The 20,259-nt window shown below is 36.4% G+C and overlaps 1 protein-coding gene across 2 annotated transcripts; it reads left to right on the forward strand.

Moving 5' to 3' along the window:
• The first annotated feature begins 284 nt into the window (after window positions 1-284).
• On the forward strand, window positions 285-6,260 carry LOC132295172 (transcription factor GAMYB-like). Of its 2 annotated transcripts, none has more exons than XM_059793323.1 (5): window positions 285-347; window positions 814-975; window positions 2,000-2,432; window positions 4,076-5,084; window positions 5,586-6,260. In XM_059793323.1, the coding sequence occupies exons 3-5, from the start codon at window positions 2,070-2,072 to the stop codon at window positions 5,891-5,893; spliced, it is 1,680 nt and encodes a 559-aa protein (XP_059649306.1). In that variant the 5' UTR covers window positions 285-347; window positions 814-975; window positions 2,000-2,069; the 3' UTR covers window positions 5,894-6,260. The 2 variants fall into 2 exon arrangements, with proteins under 2 accessions (XP_059649306.1, XP_059649305.1); XM_059793322.1 differs by lacking the exon at window positions 285-347 and adding an exon at window positions 399-685.
• The last annotated feature ends 13,999 nt before the right edge of the window (window positions 6,261-20,259 follow it).

The following is a 20,259-nucleotide window of genomic DNA, read 5'->3' on the forward strand; positions in this document are numbered from 1 at the left end:
AGGTGAGGGGAGTTGGGATAGAGCATTAATTGTGTCATTATTTTAGGGACATTTAAGTAATTTAACATGTGAGCATTTTTTAAATAAATAATGTATAAAAATTTGAGGGGGTAAAATTGACATTTCATAATATTTATCTCGCTCTCTCTGTATATATCACGTCACAGAATTATGATGTCAAAAATAAAAAGTTTCCATCTAGGCGGTCTCTCTCTCTCTCTCTCTCTCTCTCTCGATTGTACTATATACCACTGGATAACATTTTCTCTTTCTAAATATATTTACTGTCCCTCCCGCCGTTACCATTGGGCCACCGTGGGGCATCGCACAGAAAGGAACGGAAAAGGGTATCATCTCCTCTACCCTTTCTATTTATATATATTTCTATGTATATTTCTGCTTCTTTCTCTCTCCTATTTTCATGCTTCTTTAGCGGTTTCGCCCTCTCTCTCTCTCTCTCTCTCTCTAATTCTCTCTCTTCATGCTATGATCGGTCTATCATTGTATTCATCTTCTCCATTCTGATTTTCTTCTCTGGTTCTCGTTACGTGATTCTCATTCTGCACTCCTCATATGCTGTTGCTCTTTGTTTTCTGCCCTTTTAAGTTCGAATCATTTGCTTGTTGAATTCAACTGGGGACAGCTCAATTTTGGAATTTGGGTCCTCTGATTTGTTCAATTTAGGGTTTGTGTGATTCAATTATAAATTCATCTTACGTACCTTAATTTCTTCAATTTTGTTTCATTATATGTAGGGTTATAGCTAATGAGGGGTTCATTTCATTCTGATTTTTTTTTTTTTTTTTCCTTCAGGTCTGACTATCTTTTCTCCCTAGTTTTTGAGCTTCTTAGCTCGTCTCTGGCACCAAATGGAATTTGATTTCAGTATTTCCTCACACTGCTCATTTTTCTGAGTGATTCAGCGTTGGTTTCTCTTTAGAATTTGATTCGACACAGAATTTCTGCTCAATTCAGGTAATTGCATCTCTCTTTTTTTATTATTGTTGTTATTATTATTATTATTATTTCTAATTCTTGTTAAATAGATTTGTGTTGATCCTGCTAAATCAAACCACAAATTTCACTTCTATGTTGTTGACACTTCTGTGGTGTTTTCTGTGCGTCTACAATTATATTTACTATTTTTGGTTGTGGTTTACTTTTAGTAAGTTCCCCGTGATAGATAACATTGTTCTTTACCTTGCGTTTTACATAGAAACTATATGTGTATTTGCATGTCAGTGTGTTTCTGCGTGCTTAATGATTCTTTTATGTTCACTTTTGAGACCCTGTTAAAAGAACAAATAAAGAATAGGAAGATTAGCTCTGAGCACTGAGCGAGACCTAATGTGCAGACCTTAGAGATTTTTGTGATCCTCGTATATTTTCTGAGCGATCATATTGGCGTTGCACTGAGCAAAATGGTATTTTTATTCACTAATCAGATTTATCAACCTTGAGCGAATCATTTTGTTGGTATATTCACTTCTAAACTCAAGAGAAAAGGGGCAAGGGGGGTGGGGAGGGAGGAAACAGTGAAGAAATGGTTCCTTTTTTTTTTTTCTCATGCTATGTGGGAGGTGAACCATTAACACGGGTTCAAGTGTTTATTACTTTTCAAGTTTCCATATTTAGGGTATCCTTCATTCCTTTGTGATTCCTTTTATTAATTACTTTTCTCACTCTAGTTTTAATTAGTCAATTCATCTTATAAACTGTAGAGGTCTTTTGGAATTTATATGAAGGGAAATTTTTTTTTTTTTTTTCCCTATTTATACCTTGAACAGTATTCATTACTATTTGAATAATTTCATTCAAATGATAAGTAATTTAATCTACAGCCCTATTTCTTTCTGGCTATGTTTATGATTCCTCACACCTTTCCCATCATTTGTTTTATTAATTATTTCTAGTTGTTTGCTAGTCTCTTGAGCTTAAGATGTAATGTTGTTTTTCTTTTTCCTGCGTTTGACATTTCTTCTTCTCCTTTTACATTCAGGGCGTTACCATTCTGTTTGTATAGTTGTGAGCTATTGGCAAAAATTTGTTGTGAGATCAGAGTAATAGAGATGAGTCACATGACTAATGAGAGCGAAGATGAGATGCTCTCCAAGGATCAAATTGGGTCACCTTTAATTGACGAAGGCAACTGTGTAGGTAATGCGAATGGGGGATCTATTTTAAAGAAAGGACCCTGGACATCTGCAGAAGACGCAATATTGGTGGACTATGTCAAGATGCATGGAGAGGGGAACTGGAATGCTGTTCAGAAGCACTCAGGGCTGTTACGTTGTGGGAAAAGCTGCCGCTTACGATGGGCAAATCACCTGAGGCCAAACTTGAAGAAGGGGGCATTCACCGCAGAGGAAGAGCGTCTGATCATTGAATTGCATGCCAAGATGGGAAACAAATGGGCACGGATGGCTGCACATGTAAGTATAGTTTACTTTCTTACATGACATGGTGCTCCTGTTCTTCATCTTTTTTATTTTTGGTCTCTCTTTTTCTTTCGGCTGCATATAAATAGTAGTTAAAAAGAGAGAGATGGCACATACAATTTTGTATTTTAATGAATATACTGTGGCTAAAAGAATTGTTACACTTTTTTTACTTATAAAAGAAAGAATTGTTACACTGTTTTGTTTTTGATGAAAAGACATACATATTGCGTTCTATATGAAAATGTGTTATTGCTTGTTTGGATAGGCCAGTATAATTTATAGAAACTATGTTATTGCATATTGAATGAATGTATGAAGGAATCTTATTGACACTCTTTGAAACAATTCAGAGTGGAATATTTATTGTACTCTATAACAGTGTAAGCTGTGATTAATGCACAACAATCATGGAAAGTCAGATATTGTAGGTTGATCTGTTTAGTTTCTAACTTTTTCAAGCGATTATTTTTTGATAAGCTAAGAGTAACTAGTAGCTTAGTAGCCTTAACACTGAAAAGACTTAGGCGCAGTAGCATGATATATATATATATATATATATATATATATATATATATATATATATATATATATGTATGTATGTATATTTTTCTGTAGATGTTGGTAAATTTGGTAGAAGTCATTTACTTTATTTAGGCCGTGCTTATACTGATAAACAAAGAGTTCAAGTTTTCCATATCATAAGTGAAGGATCGTGTTCTTGCCTTAATAAATGCCATCTTTTTTAAGGCTTTAAGCTATATATTGTCCAGATTTTATTTGATTTCTTTTTCTTATTATTTTTTTTTCTCCTTTTGTTTTTCCCTTTTATTTCTAGACAGTTTTCAATGGATTTGGAAAAAATTTGCAATATACGTTTAAGTTAGGGAATTATTTCTTCTTCTTCTTTGTAATCTAAAAAATAAAAATATGTACAATTTTAAAGTTAAGAGTCAAGAAACTAATACATATGCTCTTGGTGGAAATGTTCAAAACCTTTTTTGGAGGCTAACTCAACTCAACAAAGTCTTTATTGGCTACTAGGGGTCGGCTACATGAATCCTCTTTTTCCATTCTGCTCTATATAAGGCTAAAACGGTAAAACCTTAGTCAAATCATAAGTTAACATATATTTTCATACTAACTCTATCCACGGTCTTTCCTGTCCCCCAACATTGTCCCCAATGTCGAACATGTCACTCTTCCTAATTGGTGCACTTAATGGTCTTTTTTTTTACATGTCCGAACCCTATTAATTGATTTTATCTCATTTTATCTCCAATGCATGTCACTTCAACCATCTCACAAGTCACAAACATGTTCATTTCTAATTCCCTACTTTCTTGTCTTTGTTTTGCCGCCCATCCATCTCAATATTCGCATTTCTGCTACGTTCACTATATGCATATGATGTCTTTTTTGAGGTAAACTCTGAAAAAAATAAATCATTGATGGTGCATTTTTTGAGCAGCTTTGGATCACATTATTTTGCATGCCAAAGGAGTCTGTTTAGTGCATTTGGAGGTGTAACCTATGTGAAGATTACTACAAAGTTGTAACTTGTAAAGTTGTAACTTGTAATTGTCACTTGTCTCAACCATGATGCATCAATTTTCTGACTCCCTTGCCACTTTCAGTTGCCTGGACGAACAGATAATGAAATAAAGAATTATTGGAATACCCGAATCAAGAGGTGTCAACGTGCTGGATTACCTCTCTATCCTCCTGAAGTGTGTCTGCAAGGATTGCAAGAAACTGGAGAAAATCAATATGCTATTGGAGATGGAACACATCCTGATCTCTTGCAAACTGACAATGATGATATACCTGATGTCATTTTTGACAGTTTAAAGGCAAATCAGGGAGTCTTACCTTATGTCCCGAAACTTCCTGATATATCTGCATGTAACATGCTGATGAAAGGTCTTGGTTCTTCGCAATATTATAGTTTTGTGTCCCCAAAAGTTAATCTCCGGAAGCGTCTTCGAGAATCAGCAACCTCATTCTCTGGTTACGACGGTAGTGTAAGAAATGAGTCCCTACCAGTTGACCAGACTCAGGATGATAGTTGTAATAATGAATTTTCTCAATTCTTTGGGTTCTCTTTTCCGTTTGACCCTGACTCTTTTACTAAGAACTTGTTACCTTTTGGTATAAACCAGGGCAGCCATTCCCTCTTAAATGGTAATTTCTCTGCTTCTAAGCCCACTTCCAGGGCTGTGAAGTTGGAGCTCCCTTCACTCCAATATCCAGAAACTGATTTAGGTAGCTGGGGTTCATCTTCTCCGCCACCATTACTTGAGTCAGTGGATGATTTCATTCAGTCTCCCCCATCATCTGGGATACTTCACTCTGATTGTCTATCACCAAGGAATAGTGGCCTATTAGATGCCTTACTGCATGAGGCAAAGAGTCTGAGCAATGCAAAGAATCGATTGTCAGAGAAAAGTCCAAATTCTTCTAGTATTACTCCTGGTGATATATCAGATAATTCTGCCTTGAATATGTGTGAGGCAAAATGGGAAGACTTTGGTGAATCCATATCGCCATTGGTTAATTCCACACCGTCGATTTTCAGTGAATGCACTCCTACAAGTGCAGGTGGAAGTTCGTCGGATGAGAAGCCCTCTGTGGAAACCTTTCCTGGTGAGTATATTTTTATTATGTGCTCTATTTTCAAGATTTATTGCTGGAGCATCATAATGACAATCTTAACAATTCTAAGAATATCAAACTTGACTTAAAGAAAATCACTTGTATGTCAAAATTTGCATTCTAAGTTGTATTTGAATGTTCGAGATTTATTGCTGGAGCATCATAACAAAAATCTTAGCTACTCCAAGAATGTCAAATATATCTTAATTTTCTGAGATTCAATTGAAACTCATTCATGAACTTCTGAATGTGGTGAAAAATGTCTGTTTGTTTGCAAAATTTCCATGGTCTGCAGGATTTTAACATAACAAAAAAAATCTTTTGCAAGATATAATACTTTGTCGTTCTCTAATTTAGTTGTACATATTTTTCCCTGTATTCTCCCAACTAAGCTTTAAATTCCAAATTATCAATCCAAAGGCCATAATAAATCCAGCACCCAAAATTTGTCACCTTACAAAGGTCAGCTTGTGTCTGTCTATTGAATTGCAGGGAGCAATGTGAAGTCAGAACCAGTTGACAAGGCTTGGACCCTGGATGAAGAAAGCAAAAAAAATTTGACACAACTGGATCTTTCCAGGCCTGATGCTTTACTTGGTTCATGTTGGCTTGAGCAACGTTTTGTGTGCGCTAAGGACCAAGGCATCATGACTGATGCTATAGCAGCGATTCTGGGTGATGATTTAGCTAATAACCATAAGCACTTGGCTGCTGCAAGTGCATCAAATCAAGCATGGAGGTTTGGTTCTTGCACTTGGAATAACATGCCTGCTGTCTGCCAAATGTCTGAGCTTCCTTGAAACCAGCCTTTTTCGTCGAATTCCTGAACTTTTTTTTTGTCCCTCCCATGTTTTTGTTGAAGAATTGTTTGAATCAGACATGAGCATCTCCTGTGTTCAGATTAATCTGTTGCAGGAACGCTATGATGTGCACGGGTTGTGGTTTGGTTTTTTTTTTTTTTTTTTTTTTCTTATTTACTTTTTAGGCTTTGTATTCTTGTTTTCCAGATAAGTGTTTTGCGTGTATGCCAACACGAAAACTTGTTGGGGGCATACGAATGCATCCAAACTTCAGTTGTGATTGTAGAATAACTATGCACCTTCCATGCCGATTGTGGTTCATGATTTTTGGTTATTTGAGAATTTTGATTTAACATTTGGATGCTTCTGTTTTTTCTTCATATAGTAAAAAATAGGCACGTACATATGTCAAATTTTGCCCTAGGAACTTTAATTTCTTATTTTTGCTCCTCTGATCTATTGTGTTTCTTGGCTCTCATCTATATAACAGGTTTTATAAGCCTATATGTTGGAGGACTATGCATTTGTCAATGCTGTGGCTTAAATATGCATGTTTTAACTATTTATGGTGACCAGATGCCACTGCTTTCATCTTTTATCCCTAGTTCATTTTCCAAGTTAAAACACCCTCTCTCTCTCTCTCTCTCTCTCTCTCTCTCTCTCTCTAACACACACACACACACACACATACAATTGTGCAGTAGGATTTGAAATCCTCCTATGCTCAAGATTTGTTAGGTCTATGCATTAGTCAATGCTGTGTCTTGAATGCATGTTTTAACTATTTATGGTGACCAGATGCCCACTGCTTTTATCTTTTATCCCTAGTTCATTGTCCAAGTTAAAACACCCTCTCTCTCTCTCTCTCTCTCTCTCTCTCACGCGCGCGCACATACAAAATTGTGAAGTAGGATTCGAACTCACACACACCAACACCAAAAAATTGTGCAGTAGGATTTGAAATCCTCCTATGCTCAAGATTTGTGCATGCCAGAGGTTCGATAATGGATCTCCTTACCTTTTGTCAATGAGCTATGATTAATTTTTCCAAAAGTGTGGTTCAATATATTTACATTTGCATATTAAAAAAGAGAAAATAAAATAAACTTTCTTTCAAATAGGTAAAGCTGGAAATGTGACCGAAAACAGAACTGATTATGTAATGAGACAGCCGCACATTTTGGAAAGTGTCTCAGACTACGTAGGTGTTATAAATTCACACGGCACCGAGGGGGAATGGTTCTATGGATTGTACCAATTGAGATTCATGTACATCGACATTGATCCATACTGTCTTTATCTTATATGAATGGTGTCTCTATCTTATATGAATGGTGTGAACTATATAAATTATTTTTATTTTTATTTATTTAATCTTGTGACATTTCATGGTGTCACATGATATTAAGTAAAAATATAATATGAATTGAACTCAGTAGAATATTTATAATTATCAAACTTATCTTAATCTCGTGTAAATAGAGTTGAGTGAAAGGGGTCATGATGGTACGTGTTAAATGGAGTCTAATGGAATTTTAAAACAAGATTTAGCAATTTAGTCCTTCCTATCCGTTAGCAGCGTACAAAGTTATTTATTTTTACACTGTTTATTCCATTTGCCTTATGGACCAAATTATACAATTAGAGGGATTAAAATCCATTGAAATGACTTTTAAAATTCTCATTCCAGTCCCTGAAACCATTTAGAATCCCAAACAGTGCCCAAACACACCCAAACAGAGCCTAACCAAGAGCCTGCTCTCAAAACCACAGAGCAGGCTCTTTGCACCATGGAGCCTGCTCTTAGAAGCATGGACATGGTAGTATGTTTCTGTGTTAAATGGAGTTGAATGGAAAGGATCATGATGATAGTACGTCTCTTTAACACGTTATCTGAACTAATCTTTCTCTTCTAATTTTGCATCTATAGGTATTCTACACCATCAAAGTCTACTCTATATTTATTTATAATGTTGGTATAAAAAATTTTCACACTTTCATTAGTAACTTTTTGGTTTAAAAGTGAATGAATCTTGCCACCTACCTTAACATTTTCATTTGTGCAACATAAATGTAAAAAGAAACTTAGGCCCCTTACCATAAGTGATAGACCCAAATAAATAAATAAAATTTAGGGCCCTTCCATTTAATGAATTCACAGCCCATTCAAAATTAGTGTCCTTAAAAATTTTGTGATTAAATTCGAAATTAAATATGGCCATTTACTACTTTATGTATATGTTAGTGTGTATTTCAATAATTAAAGGGTCTAATATTTAAGTTCGCCTAGGACCTCTCAAAATTTTGTCAATCTCAGGGCCGGCCCTACAGGATGGATCTGCTTTTTGCTATTACACCCCTAATTTTACATTTTTTGAATTATATACTTACAAAATTTTAAGTTTGCCCCACCAAAATTATAGAAAAACTCCATTATTGTCCCAAGTTTGTCGTGCCTAACCCCTAACATTTTTGTCCTAAATATATATATATATATATATATATATATATATATATATTGCAGTCTGATGTGGAGGCAATGATTCGACTGGATCAGATGTCTATCTTGTTTTGAAAATTTACAAAAATAAAATAATAATAATTGGAAAGTTGGTCGGTTAGTACAGTTGTGATGGATAGGATGGACTCGTTTATGGAACACTTACAGTTATCTATACATTTTCGCTACCTTTACATGCAGAGCCAAACTTTGATATTTCGTCATGCATTGCAACATCGTTGCCGATTTTTCAGGTCATATTTGGTTGCACTCATCAATTATTGAGCAACGTACCATCACACATCCACTCTTACAAGTGATTGCCGCCAACTTGTTCTTCTATGGATCCTTTGTACGTAGCCTTGAGACAGAGGACATATATATATATATATATATATATATATATATATATATAGTCCTTTGAGACAATAATTCACAGTCGGGAATGGGGTGTAATATGAACTCGGATGTATATTACCGTAACATAACATAACACATTCCATTATTGCGATTATCGGTTTTTTGAATTTCGTACATACGTTAAAAAAAAATACCAATACACTACATTTTTACAATATAATTCAATAATAAAATAAATTTTAGTACATTTTGTAAATCATTTCGCAAAAGTCTTGTTAGATATATTGTAATATAAGGAGTGAAAAGAGTTAAAAGGTTATATATTGTTGAAACTCCTATTACTAAAAGTGTCTTTTCAAGTATTTTAAACAGGCACTTTTATTCATGAAGATCTGTACATACTCAACAATAGACACATTTATTTTTAAAATATATGTATTGAGTGGTGAATTTTGGATTCAAATTGACAAACATTCGTATCAGTACTTGATTCAGAAATTATATACAACTTCGTCTATAATCATATCGATATCTCTTTGAGTGTTACTATCAGTTGGAAACAAAGCTTATAACAAGTTTACTTTGGACTGAACTTATAGTGAGTCCCGCTAAGCGATTCTTGCACGTCCATGGTTAAGGGCGGATACAGCCTTTCTGAAAGGGGTGGGTTAATTTTGGACTGGACTACCATTATTATATATATATATATATATTTTTTTTAAAAATTTTTGGACTGGTTAACTTTGGACTGGGTTACCATTACTATTTATTTTTTTTTACTTTATTTTATTTTATTTTTTTTAACTGGACTTAAAGTAATATGGTAAAAAAAAAAAAAAAAAATTGGGGGTGGGTTGAAGCCCAGCTTCGCCCCACCCTTGAATCCGCCCTTATCTATGGTAGAACGTGCTCATCTGGTATATTTATTTTTGCAAATCGTTTCTCACTGAATGAGAGATTAACTTAGAAGTGAAGTGTTTAAATAAGCTTGTCAAAAGAAAAAATGGGCATGTAAGTGGAAAATATTGGGTCCCACATTGGAAAGAAGGTGAAAACATATGGGGGTTAATATTCTCTTAGTTTAAGATTTGGGTTTAGCCCCTAGGCTAACTTGGGTCCAAACCAATAACCGCGCCCCATGCCTGGCCTGAAACTTTAAGTGTTCTTTTTATATCGGACTTGTTTAGTGAAGGGGAAGAGGATATTGATGGCCATTTCAATCTCTTTACCAGTTCACCCTATATATCTCTTAAGTTGGATATATCAAGTTCTGTTTTTCTGCTTCTCTCTTCTAATTCTCTCTCTAATTTTGATATCATTTACATAAAGTGACTAATTATGCAATCTTAGGCCAATTTTTATGAAATTATCACATTTGATCAAGAGCTGTATGGATCATTTGATTTTCCAGCACGACCAGTTCTTATAAAATCACGGGTTCTCATTGCAATTGTTGATCATTTCACCAAACATAGAGACCTTCGGGTTAGCGTCCCAATGGACAGAGAAGGGATGACAATCTTGGGCCGCCCTCGCCGTTTCCCTCTGTTTTACTCACAATCACCGCCGGCGACACCTCTCACACACGCATCTCTTGCAATAACTTCTCCGGCGAGATCTAATTTCACCAAACATAGAAACCTTTGGGTTAGTGACCCAATGGACAAAGAAGGGATGGCGATCTTGGGCCCCCGACCGCTGCATGGTGCGACGACCCCGCCGGTCAGTCGCTGTCGATTCCTCTCTGCTCTGCTCACAGTCGCCGCCGGCGACGCCTCTCACGCACGCATCAAAGGTCCTTGCTACCGATCGATACTGGCATTTCTCTTCATCTTCTCAGAGACCGCATTTAGTAATGAAGAATAAAGGGGAAAAATAGGTAAAAGAAGAAAAAGAAGGGAACAAGAAAAGAAGAGAGAAAATGTAGCAACATTTATATATATATATATATATATATATATATATATATAATTGTACGTATAAAAATATTATGGATATTTTACTTAATTTAGTACGTGAAGTCATGTAGGTGCAATTTCTCACACCTGATATCACTTAAAGAAATAAATCAAAAAGAAATACACGAAAAAAAAAGGGAGACAACGGACAATTTTGAAGAAAGGAACAATAATGGGAATTCGATCCTCTTCCATTCTCATTCATGCTCTATTTATAAGTTTTTTTTAAGAGAATTACATGAAGCCATTTTCTGGCATTCTTTTCAGACGTGGGTATTTATGCATACTGATCGTATGCATATTTCCTTTATGATGGGTGTTATGGAGTTATGGGCTTGTCGTGCTTGGGCTGTCCATTTTTATGTCAAGCGGAGCTTCTTTTGCTAATCGAGCCGACTTGACATGTGGTTGTTGTTATTGGGCTCCCAATCGATAATGGGCCTCTGGTTGGTTTTTGTTTGCAATGGACTGCACTTTATTGCCACGCGGTATGTTACAATTGGTGGGGATTTTTCCCTCCACACTTTGCCCCTGATTCCCTTTATGAATTCAATTCATATATGGAATTGAAACTGTTTTTAGGAAGTCGAGCAGTTTTTGCTGCTGTGACTGCTTATCATTACCATTTGCACTCCCGATTTTTTGAGGTTTCGTGCTTGCCTTTCCGTTATCCGCTTCATCTTGTCTATTTATATTGTGCCCTTGCTACTTGGACATCCACATCTGCAGTTTTGTTCTTGATTCTGAGCAAGAGTCTTTCCGACGCCGCATAATCCTCCTCCCGTCCATTAAGGTTAGTCACTTTTTCTTATTCTTTTTCTGTCATTATGAATCGAGGGAGTAGCGAACGAACCCCTAATGCTCGTGCGTCCAATTCCAAGTCGGTGACGTCGGCGATGAGTTCGAGTGGTGATGTTGAGGGGCCTATTATACTTCCCCCCGATATTGTAGAGAGGAAGTCTTTCTCTATTGCACGGTTGAGAAAGAAGAATCGTGTCCCTACCAATGTTACCCTTAAGGAATATGATCACAATCTGAATTTTAGTATCGGCGAGGGTTTGGAAAAGGGCGAAATACTCTTTTCATCTTTACATTTCCCTACCTTTAGATTTCCCTTTAACCCTTCTATCTTCGAGTTCTATCAGCATTGAATTTGGCTCCCCTTTAGGTTGACCCTAACTTTTTTCGTATTCTCTCTTGCCTTCTTGCCCTAAATAGGGTTAGGGGTTTGACCTTAAATCTTGTTAATATTCTCTTCTGTTACACCCTTAATAGAATAAAATGTGAGGAAGGTTAGTTTCATTTTCACTTTCGGATGGGTAGAGCTCTTTTTACTCATCTTAACACTTCTAATAAATAGTGAAAAGATAAAATTGTTAAGGTCAGAGGGGCGTGGCACTCTTCTTCTGCTCATGATTTTCCTATCCGGACAAGCTTTCATGCCCTATCTGTAGGAGAGGAGGAATACTCGTACGACCAGGAAAGAGAGGGAGGTTGTTGCTAAGCTTCTGCAGGAGAGGAGGAATACTCTAGTTGAGACTAGTAGGTTTTCTCCTTCTCAGAAACAGAAGGGGGTTCAGTCTGGGCAAGGGAACAAGCGTCATCTTATGAGGGACAATCCTCCCTTTAAGCGTTCCAAGCTTATGGCCGGGGCCTTCAGTGGCAAAGGCGCCTTAGTCCCAGGTTCTACTAATATTGCTGGGGGTGACTTTGCGAGTTCGGCCGAGAAGTGGTTTCCCGAATTGGTAAAGGCTAATGGCTCCCCTATTACCATAGGAGACTCTGGAGCCGAGGACCCTGAGACACTGATGGGTTTAGCCCGAGGGATGTGGCCGCCCAGGGATGAGATTTTGCAACAGTAGATAAGTGTTGATGATCTGCTTTCTTTGCTCCTAAGTCTATAATGGAGCTAACCTCTTCTGATTCCTCTTTCCTTTTTCTTATTGCTTATCCGTTTTTGGTTTTTTGACAACCCTCTGTTATTCTTTTACAGAGCTCTTTCTTTATGTTTTCCTTTATGAAGAAGCTGTTAGCTGACTCTCTTCAGGCGAACCAGTCTGCCGCTCTTCAAAAGAGGGTAAATCTTCTGGAGGCTTCTCTTGCTGAAGAGAAGAAGGGGAAGGTCCAGCAGCTCAAGTAGATTGAATATTTCGATAAGAGGACCAAGGAGCTTGAAAATAAAGCGGCCGATCTTGACCTTCAGCTTGGGAAGGAAAATTCCTTGATCCAGACCTGCAAAGAAAGAGGTTTGGAAATGTTCAACCGCTTTTCCCAAATCGCCAATCTCCGTTATGCCAAGGGTGGGTTTTAGGCTTGGCTTTGCTCAAGGGCTGCTTCCTTTTGAGGAGAGAGACAACGGTGATGCTGACGAGCAAGATGCCGAGCATGGGCTTTTAATTACTGGTGAATATGTCGAGCCCTCTGCTAGCTCTATGGAGATTGAGTTTACTGCCCTGTTAAAGGGTGAGGTGGCTACTGAGGTTTTGTCCCCTCTTAAGTATCCTTCGAGTTCCTAAGGGCTGCCTTCTTCGATAGTTGCTGAGCCTTCTTGTGATACTGTTCAAATCTGAGACATGGGTTGATCAAGCCCAAGCCCAAATCCAAGAGAATATCAAACAATTAATATATAAACGAACACAGAATACAAATTGAAATAATAAGAAATAATTAAATAAAGGCTGAATAGAGTTCTAATTAAAAATCCTCAAAATATAAATGTTAAAATCCAATAATCCAAAACCTCCATTAAATTAACAACTCGGGAATCCATTATCTGGACCCCTAACAATATCCCAAACTGAAATTAAAATAACTGAAATAAAATCTAAATCCAAACATGGAAAGTAGTCTTACGTAGTCGGAGGAATGAGTGTCTGTATCTGCTCTACACGACCAAGCTCTAACCCTAGAACTAACGAGCACCTGAAAAATAAGAGAGTGGGTCAGGCCCACATGCAAGTCCTATTCTACCACGATCCATACAGAAACCCGATACGCAAATACATCCTAGATAGCTCAACAATATCTAGAGTAGTCCATATACGTATAAGTACACACTATAGGACGCTCACTAGTCCAATAGGTCTGTCTCAACCTGAGTAGAGATACCATGTAAATCGCACATAATGTGGTCATGTGTACCTAGACCTACCAAGAAACAACACCTATGTCCAGTTATCCTGTGACGACCCTGGTTTTTAGGCTAGCGTGTCCTGTAATGAACCGAAGATTGATCCGATAACGGATCCGATATGCGGAAGCGAAAACAGAAAACAAGACTCTAAGAAGTCACAATGACCTTCCATGAGGTCGTGGAACTTAATGAGAACTGACGCGGAAGTAAAAGACCAAAAATATGACAAATAAGCCCTTAGGGGCAAAATAGTCATTTCTAAAAATTGTGGACTCGGGTGCCACCGAGCACACCGCTGGAAGGATAACAAAAAACTAATCAAGATGGACTCAAGAATCACTTGATTCGGAGTCCGGATGAAGAAAATATGAAACTCCAAAGTTTCATAAAATCAAACTTTTGGGTTTGAAATCAATGCGGCAAGGGTACTTTACATGGGTTGAAATGGTGCTTTCAGACCAAACTAGATGCAACTGAGCATACCATTAGATAGACCAAGAAAAATTAATGAATCTAGACTCAAGAATCACTTGATTCGAAGTCCGGACGAAGAAGATATGAAACGTCAAAGTTTAAAAAAAAAACCAACTTTTGGGTTTAAAAACAGTGCGGCATGGGTATTTGATAAAGGGTAAAAGGGTCTTTTAAGATAGAATTGGATGCAAACGTGCATACCATTGGATAGACAAGCAAAAGTTAATGAACTTAGACTCAAGAATCACTTGATTTGGAGTCCGGATAATGAAGATATGAAATCTCAAAGTTTCAAAAAATTAGACTTTCTGGGTTTCAAGTATGAGCAGGGCCTGCACACATTTTCCGAATTCAAATGGAATTTTGAGGGCTTAAATGACATTTTTTGGTAAAAAGTTGTGAAGAACCCCCCCCCCCCCAAAAAAAAAAAAAAAAAATCATGTTTTCTACATAACCATGTCAAGAGAAGTTTTTATTTTTCAAGTGAAATACCCGAAATGCCCCCTTAGATCAAAACTTTTTACTGAAAAACCTGGAACGACTAGATTTTCCAGATCTGCGAGTTATTTTCGGCATCAAGATGATTTTTTTTTGTAAAAACACGAAGAAGAAACCCCCCCTAAAATCATGTTTTCTACCCGGATCTTAGACGAAAATGAAAAAAAAACACTGTGAAGTACCCAGAATGCCCCTAGATCAGGAAAAGGCAAGAAGTTGGAAAAAAACTATTATAGCATAGCAGAAAAACAGAACTTTGCACAAAATTTCCGGTACCAAGACGACATTTTCTGGAAAAACACGAAGAAGAAACCCCCCCCCCCTAAAATCACATTTTCTAAGTGATCATCTCAAGAACAGAATTTATTTCCCGAAGGAAAATCCCAAAGTGCCCTAAAATCAGATTATGCAACAAAACTTCAAAATAAGTCCATAGGAAGCTCAAAACACAAACGATAAGGTTTTGCCTGGAAACGACCATGCACGCAAACGTAACTTACCTATTTGGACGTGCTATAGTGGTCCACGACTTAAAAATACCACCGATACAAAATCCGACCCCCCAACGGGCAAAAAGGCAAAAATGAAACTTGGAATGAAAACTGGGAATCCAAAAATACAAAACGGGGTCAAATGACCATTTGGCCCTTGGCTACACTTCAAACATGATTTATAAGACCCTATGAAAGAATGAAAACGGAATTCCCACACCCGATGCAACCATGGTGAGACAATGACTTGGCGTTTTTCAATATTTTCCTAATATTTCATGAAATTATAAGTTACAAAAAATTCAATATACATGTCAATGGCCTCCGGCCTCATCTCATACATGTTGAATACATTGAAAGGAGTGCACTTAAGTACACATTACATACATGGAATCAAATAATACAAGTTTTACATATAAATCTACAAGATGACATTTCATTCTAACATTTGCATGAAATGGAAACTTAAAAGCTACACGACATCCAAGGAATGCTAAGCATCACGAACCAAGTCTTCTTACCTGAAATATGCCCCAGTAACGTAGGGGTGAGCAATATAAAACTACTCGTAGGAGATGAACATGCATCGACCTAGTATTTTACAATTTTATCACCTTAAAGTGAAACATGTCAAAGGGGCTCATGCCACCTAACGTCTATGTCAAAGTGAGACTCAGGGCGCATCCTAAGCTATCATGGAGCATAAGCAACAAGAATCATGATACATATACACATATGAAACAAGTCAAGTTTGGGATAATCCAAAGAATACGATAAGAAAGATACTTGAATACAGATCAACATGACAAGTTTATCTTTTTCCATGAATCATATTATCTGTGCAATTGAACAAGGTTAAGGACAATCCATACAACACGACACGAAAACAATGGTGGAATTAAACCAATTAACACGATGAGGATTATACACGGAATCAAGAACAAAGCATAATATTTATGCAAGTATACAAGGATGAAACATTCCATATAACATGACAATAAGTATGCTCGGACATATGTTAACAAGAATTACATTATCGATGCAATTAACATGACAAGGAGTATACTTGAAATCACGAATGGGGTATAATATCTATGCAATGAAACAAGATTGGAGCATTTCACATAACACGACAAGTTTAAATCTCAAAGGAATAGCAACTTGAAATTTAAAGAGTGAAATCAACCAATGTGGAAGCTCAGTTATCGCCCATATTAAAACTGTACTCTTGAGATCACTTTAGGGCTACTAACCCATGAGTACCTTTCCCCTAGTGTGCACTATAGTGTAGGAGGACAATCCCCCATACTAGAACCAAGTCCTAGCCATGACAATTCTTAATTGATATCCCAAGTCCCAAAATCAACAAGTTATGCAAGTCAAGATTGTATCAAAATACAAGTAATGCATTAAACCACATTCCATGCACAACTAGGATTTTGGAACATACAAGTCATGCCCTAAGTTCATCAACTATAGTGGCATGTGAAATGTCAAGAATTCATAGTATGCATCTACATACATTATAACCAAGATACAAAGCATAAGAGATTCATTGAAGTAAATATACCACAAGTATAAGATACACGATTTAAGTACTTACTAGGCAACACATGTGTAAGTAAATCATTCCAAGACAAATGAGCAAGTTCATTAAATACATTAATGAAACCAAGATACAACGGATCACGATGCTTGATAAAAAGGTACAAGTTCATGAAATGCAAGTCAAACTCACAAACTTAACAAGAATTCAATAACAAGGCATGATTAACTCGATGGAAGCATAGAATGGAATTTAATCTACTTAAGGGATTCAATTATCAAGGTTACAAGGCAAGTCAAGGATCATGTCATGGACATGTTTAACATCAAGTTACAAGTTCATTACATACAAGACACCACCATGTGAGCTAAGTCCCATACAATGGAAGCAATTTAATATAAGTTTCAAAACTTATCCGATTATTCTCTATTTGATACACGTGAAGGAATTTGTCAAGGAAATCATGAATACAAGGTTAGAAACTTAATCTATCTCATGGAATCATTGAATGGATTTTAATTAATTCATTTAATTAAAATCTCTAGATTTTAAAAGTCATTCAAGTGACCTCAATTTAATGTATGTTATTCAACATGTCAAGACTTGTTTTAAAAGCACGATACAAGTGAATTACATGCAAGAAACAACCATGAGTATTAAACTTTAATACTAGAAAAATAATAAATGAAATGTTTCAAAACCTAACCAAATATTCTAGATTTAAATATATGTGAAACTATATGGCATGTACATCATGAATATCAAGTTGGAAATCAAATGGAGTGAATAGTACACTCGGAATAAATTAATTAATCAATTAATTAAATATTCTCTAAATTTTAAAATATCTCTGATTACTCTCGAATTTACCTATGTTGAAGAGCATACTAGGGCCTAATATAATATGCTAACACACATCAATTTCAAACTAATTAAGGCCACATGAATTAATATTTTATTCTAGTAAAATATTAAATAAAATCTTCGTTACTTGTCCAATTTCTCTCAATTTAATATATGTTAATCTACATACCAAGGGGTAATATTTTATCATGCCATATGTTTAAACAAGGTTATGGGCAACCGGGAAAATCAAATCACATGTTAGAAAATAAATAATTAAAATCTCTAGATTTAATATCCATGCATGTAAACAAGTGTCATAAGCATCACAAGCATGCTATATAACAAGAAAACAACCTGGAACACCCCCTACCTCAATTTGAGATGAAAACCTCAAATCCCCACTGAAAAAAAAAATGTCCCGAATTCGCCGAAACCGGAGGGTTTTGTCGAGGACAACACGATCTATATGAATCCGAAGGAAGCCCCATGAAAATCACAACTTGACCTCAAACCCGAACCCAAGAAATGGTTAGAAATGAATTCTAATAAGGGGGAATGATAGAACACGTCGAGGGGAACAAAAAACGTTAAAGCCGAAGACTTTTCACTTAGGAAAAGTAAATCAAAGGAGGAGAGAGAAGGTGGCAGCTCCATGGACATCCATGACTGCTTCAGGTCGTGCATGGAGAGTGGGGAAGATGAAAAATGAAATATCTCATCCCCCTTTTATAAAAATCTCAAAAACTGCCCCGAACGGGCCCCGCCTGGTCCGGAAAAGTGGATTTTGAGCAAACGCGCTCAAATGGAAAAACTCCGTGAATGAAAAAGATTCAAAATGAGAAAATATAAACAATGGAAGAAACGGCGTCAAAAACTGAGTCTCGAGCAGAAAGTTATGCCCCAAACAAGTTCGGCGGCAACCGGGTCCAGAAACTCTGAAACTGGAGAAAAACGACCAGAACGGAATTCTAAGAGTCCACAACTCAACGAATTGTGAAAATGAATCCTGTACGAGGATCTAGGCTCCAGACGAGAAATTTTGCAATAACTTTCGTTAATTGCACAATAGCCCCTACAAAAAGGGTTAACTGCGAAACTGCCCCAGAATGAAAAGATATTTTCTTAGATACCCTTGAAATAAAATATCTTCAAAAGATATTTATGAAAAACACCCCAAGAAATGAAAAAGATTCTGAAGAATTGTGCATTTATGCCCCTGTGGACACCAAGAGTAACTAGAGTACTTTCTTTCAAAAGTAAAGATACGTATTTCGAGGAAACCACTCAAGATGAAGACACATGAAGTCAAAAACTAACTTCGAGCACAAAAAATGAGGTTTTGCCAAACAAGTGACAAACGGGGAAAAGACAGAATAGGGAAAAAGACGAAACAAGGAAAGGACGAAAGACGCATAGTGTCCGAAAAGTGAAAATGCAGAAATGACTCGGTCCTCAAAGGAAGTTGTCAATTCACAGAAAAGAGTCTTGGAAACCATTTCTAAGCACTCGAGATAACACTAAGTGACAAGAAACAGAGCTCAGAAAAGAAAATTAAACGAAAAAAAATTATCCGTAAAATTTCAAGAAAAAAGAAAGGAAGGTAAATGACTGGGTCGTTACATATCCATCTTAGGCGATATACACACCCTAACCGTGGTCCTGAGACTCAAGCTCATACCTTGGCACCATAACATTAATATATAAAATCTGTGTACTCCTAATACAAACTATCATCCATCTGGTAAAGTGGCTTGATATATGTATAACAATCCATCCAGAAACCAAAGTAGGTCATTCAATTATTTTATTAACATGACACAAGTATGAGTTGGACTTAACCTATATGGTTAATCCATACCTCAATCCAGATTAGGTAGGACTTAGTATTTGAACAAATCCATCCCTAGTATGCCACCGTCCCATATCGGTGCATATAATCTTCCAATTAGCATAATTGACAAAACAGCGATAGGTATTCATCAATCATTCTCCAAGATATACATCCATACAAATTAATACATACATAATGATATTAGATGCTCATTATAGAATCTAAAAATCATATTCCAACTATGTAAATCGCTAAAATAAATCTAAGCATTTACATCCTCCAAATTATCCAGAAATTGATACAATTAAGTGTAAACAAATATCAATTTATTCCAAACCAAGCATAGTTAAATTCAGGTGATCCACTATACTTATAACTCCGTATAAATATGATTAACAATATTAAATCATAAATAAAATAACCTCCAAGTTCTAGTAAATAAGTTTATTAATTAAAACAGTGCACAACCTATAAGTTTTTCCTCAAATTCACCTTGCTCCATTCCTTAGTCTAGTAATGAATTAATGTTTCCCCATTGTTTTACAGGTCTACAGCAACCATATACATCATTTAAAACAGTTTAAACCAAGTAGAAACACCCTGCACAGTCCAAACATACCCTAGAAAACCATTTCAGTGCGTTTCAAGGCGAGAGCAGGCTCTCAAAAGTTGAGAGCCTACTCCAGAACAAAAAGAGCCAGCTCCCCACCCTTGGGAGCCAGCTCTAAG

The sequence above is a fragment of the Cornus florida genome, unplaced genomic scaffold (genome assembly GCF_030987335.1).
Source record: "Cornus florida cultivar Cherokee Brave unplaced genomic scaffold, ASM3098733v1 CherokeeBrave_3.0.0_Hap2_Chr02, whole genome shotgun sequence".
Lineage (NCBI taxonomy): Eukaryota > Viridiplantae > Streptophyta > Magnoliopsida > Cornales > Cornaceae > Cornus > Cornus florida.

Bases quoted from the DNA above. Each gene is read 5' to 3' on its own strand.
- LOC132295172 (XM_059793323.1), top strand. From the start codon at position 2,070: ATGAGTCACATGACTAATGAGAGCGAAGATGAGATGCTCTCCAAGGAT. The intron at 2,433-4,075 runs GTAAGTATAGTT...TGCCACTTTCAG, and splicing joins GGGCACGGATGGCTGCACAT to TTGCCTGGACGAACAGATAA. The intron at 5,085-5,585 runs GTGAGTATATTT...ATTGAATTGCAG, and splicing joins CTCTGTGGAAACCTTTCCTG to GGAGCAATGTGAAGTCAGAA.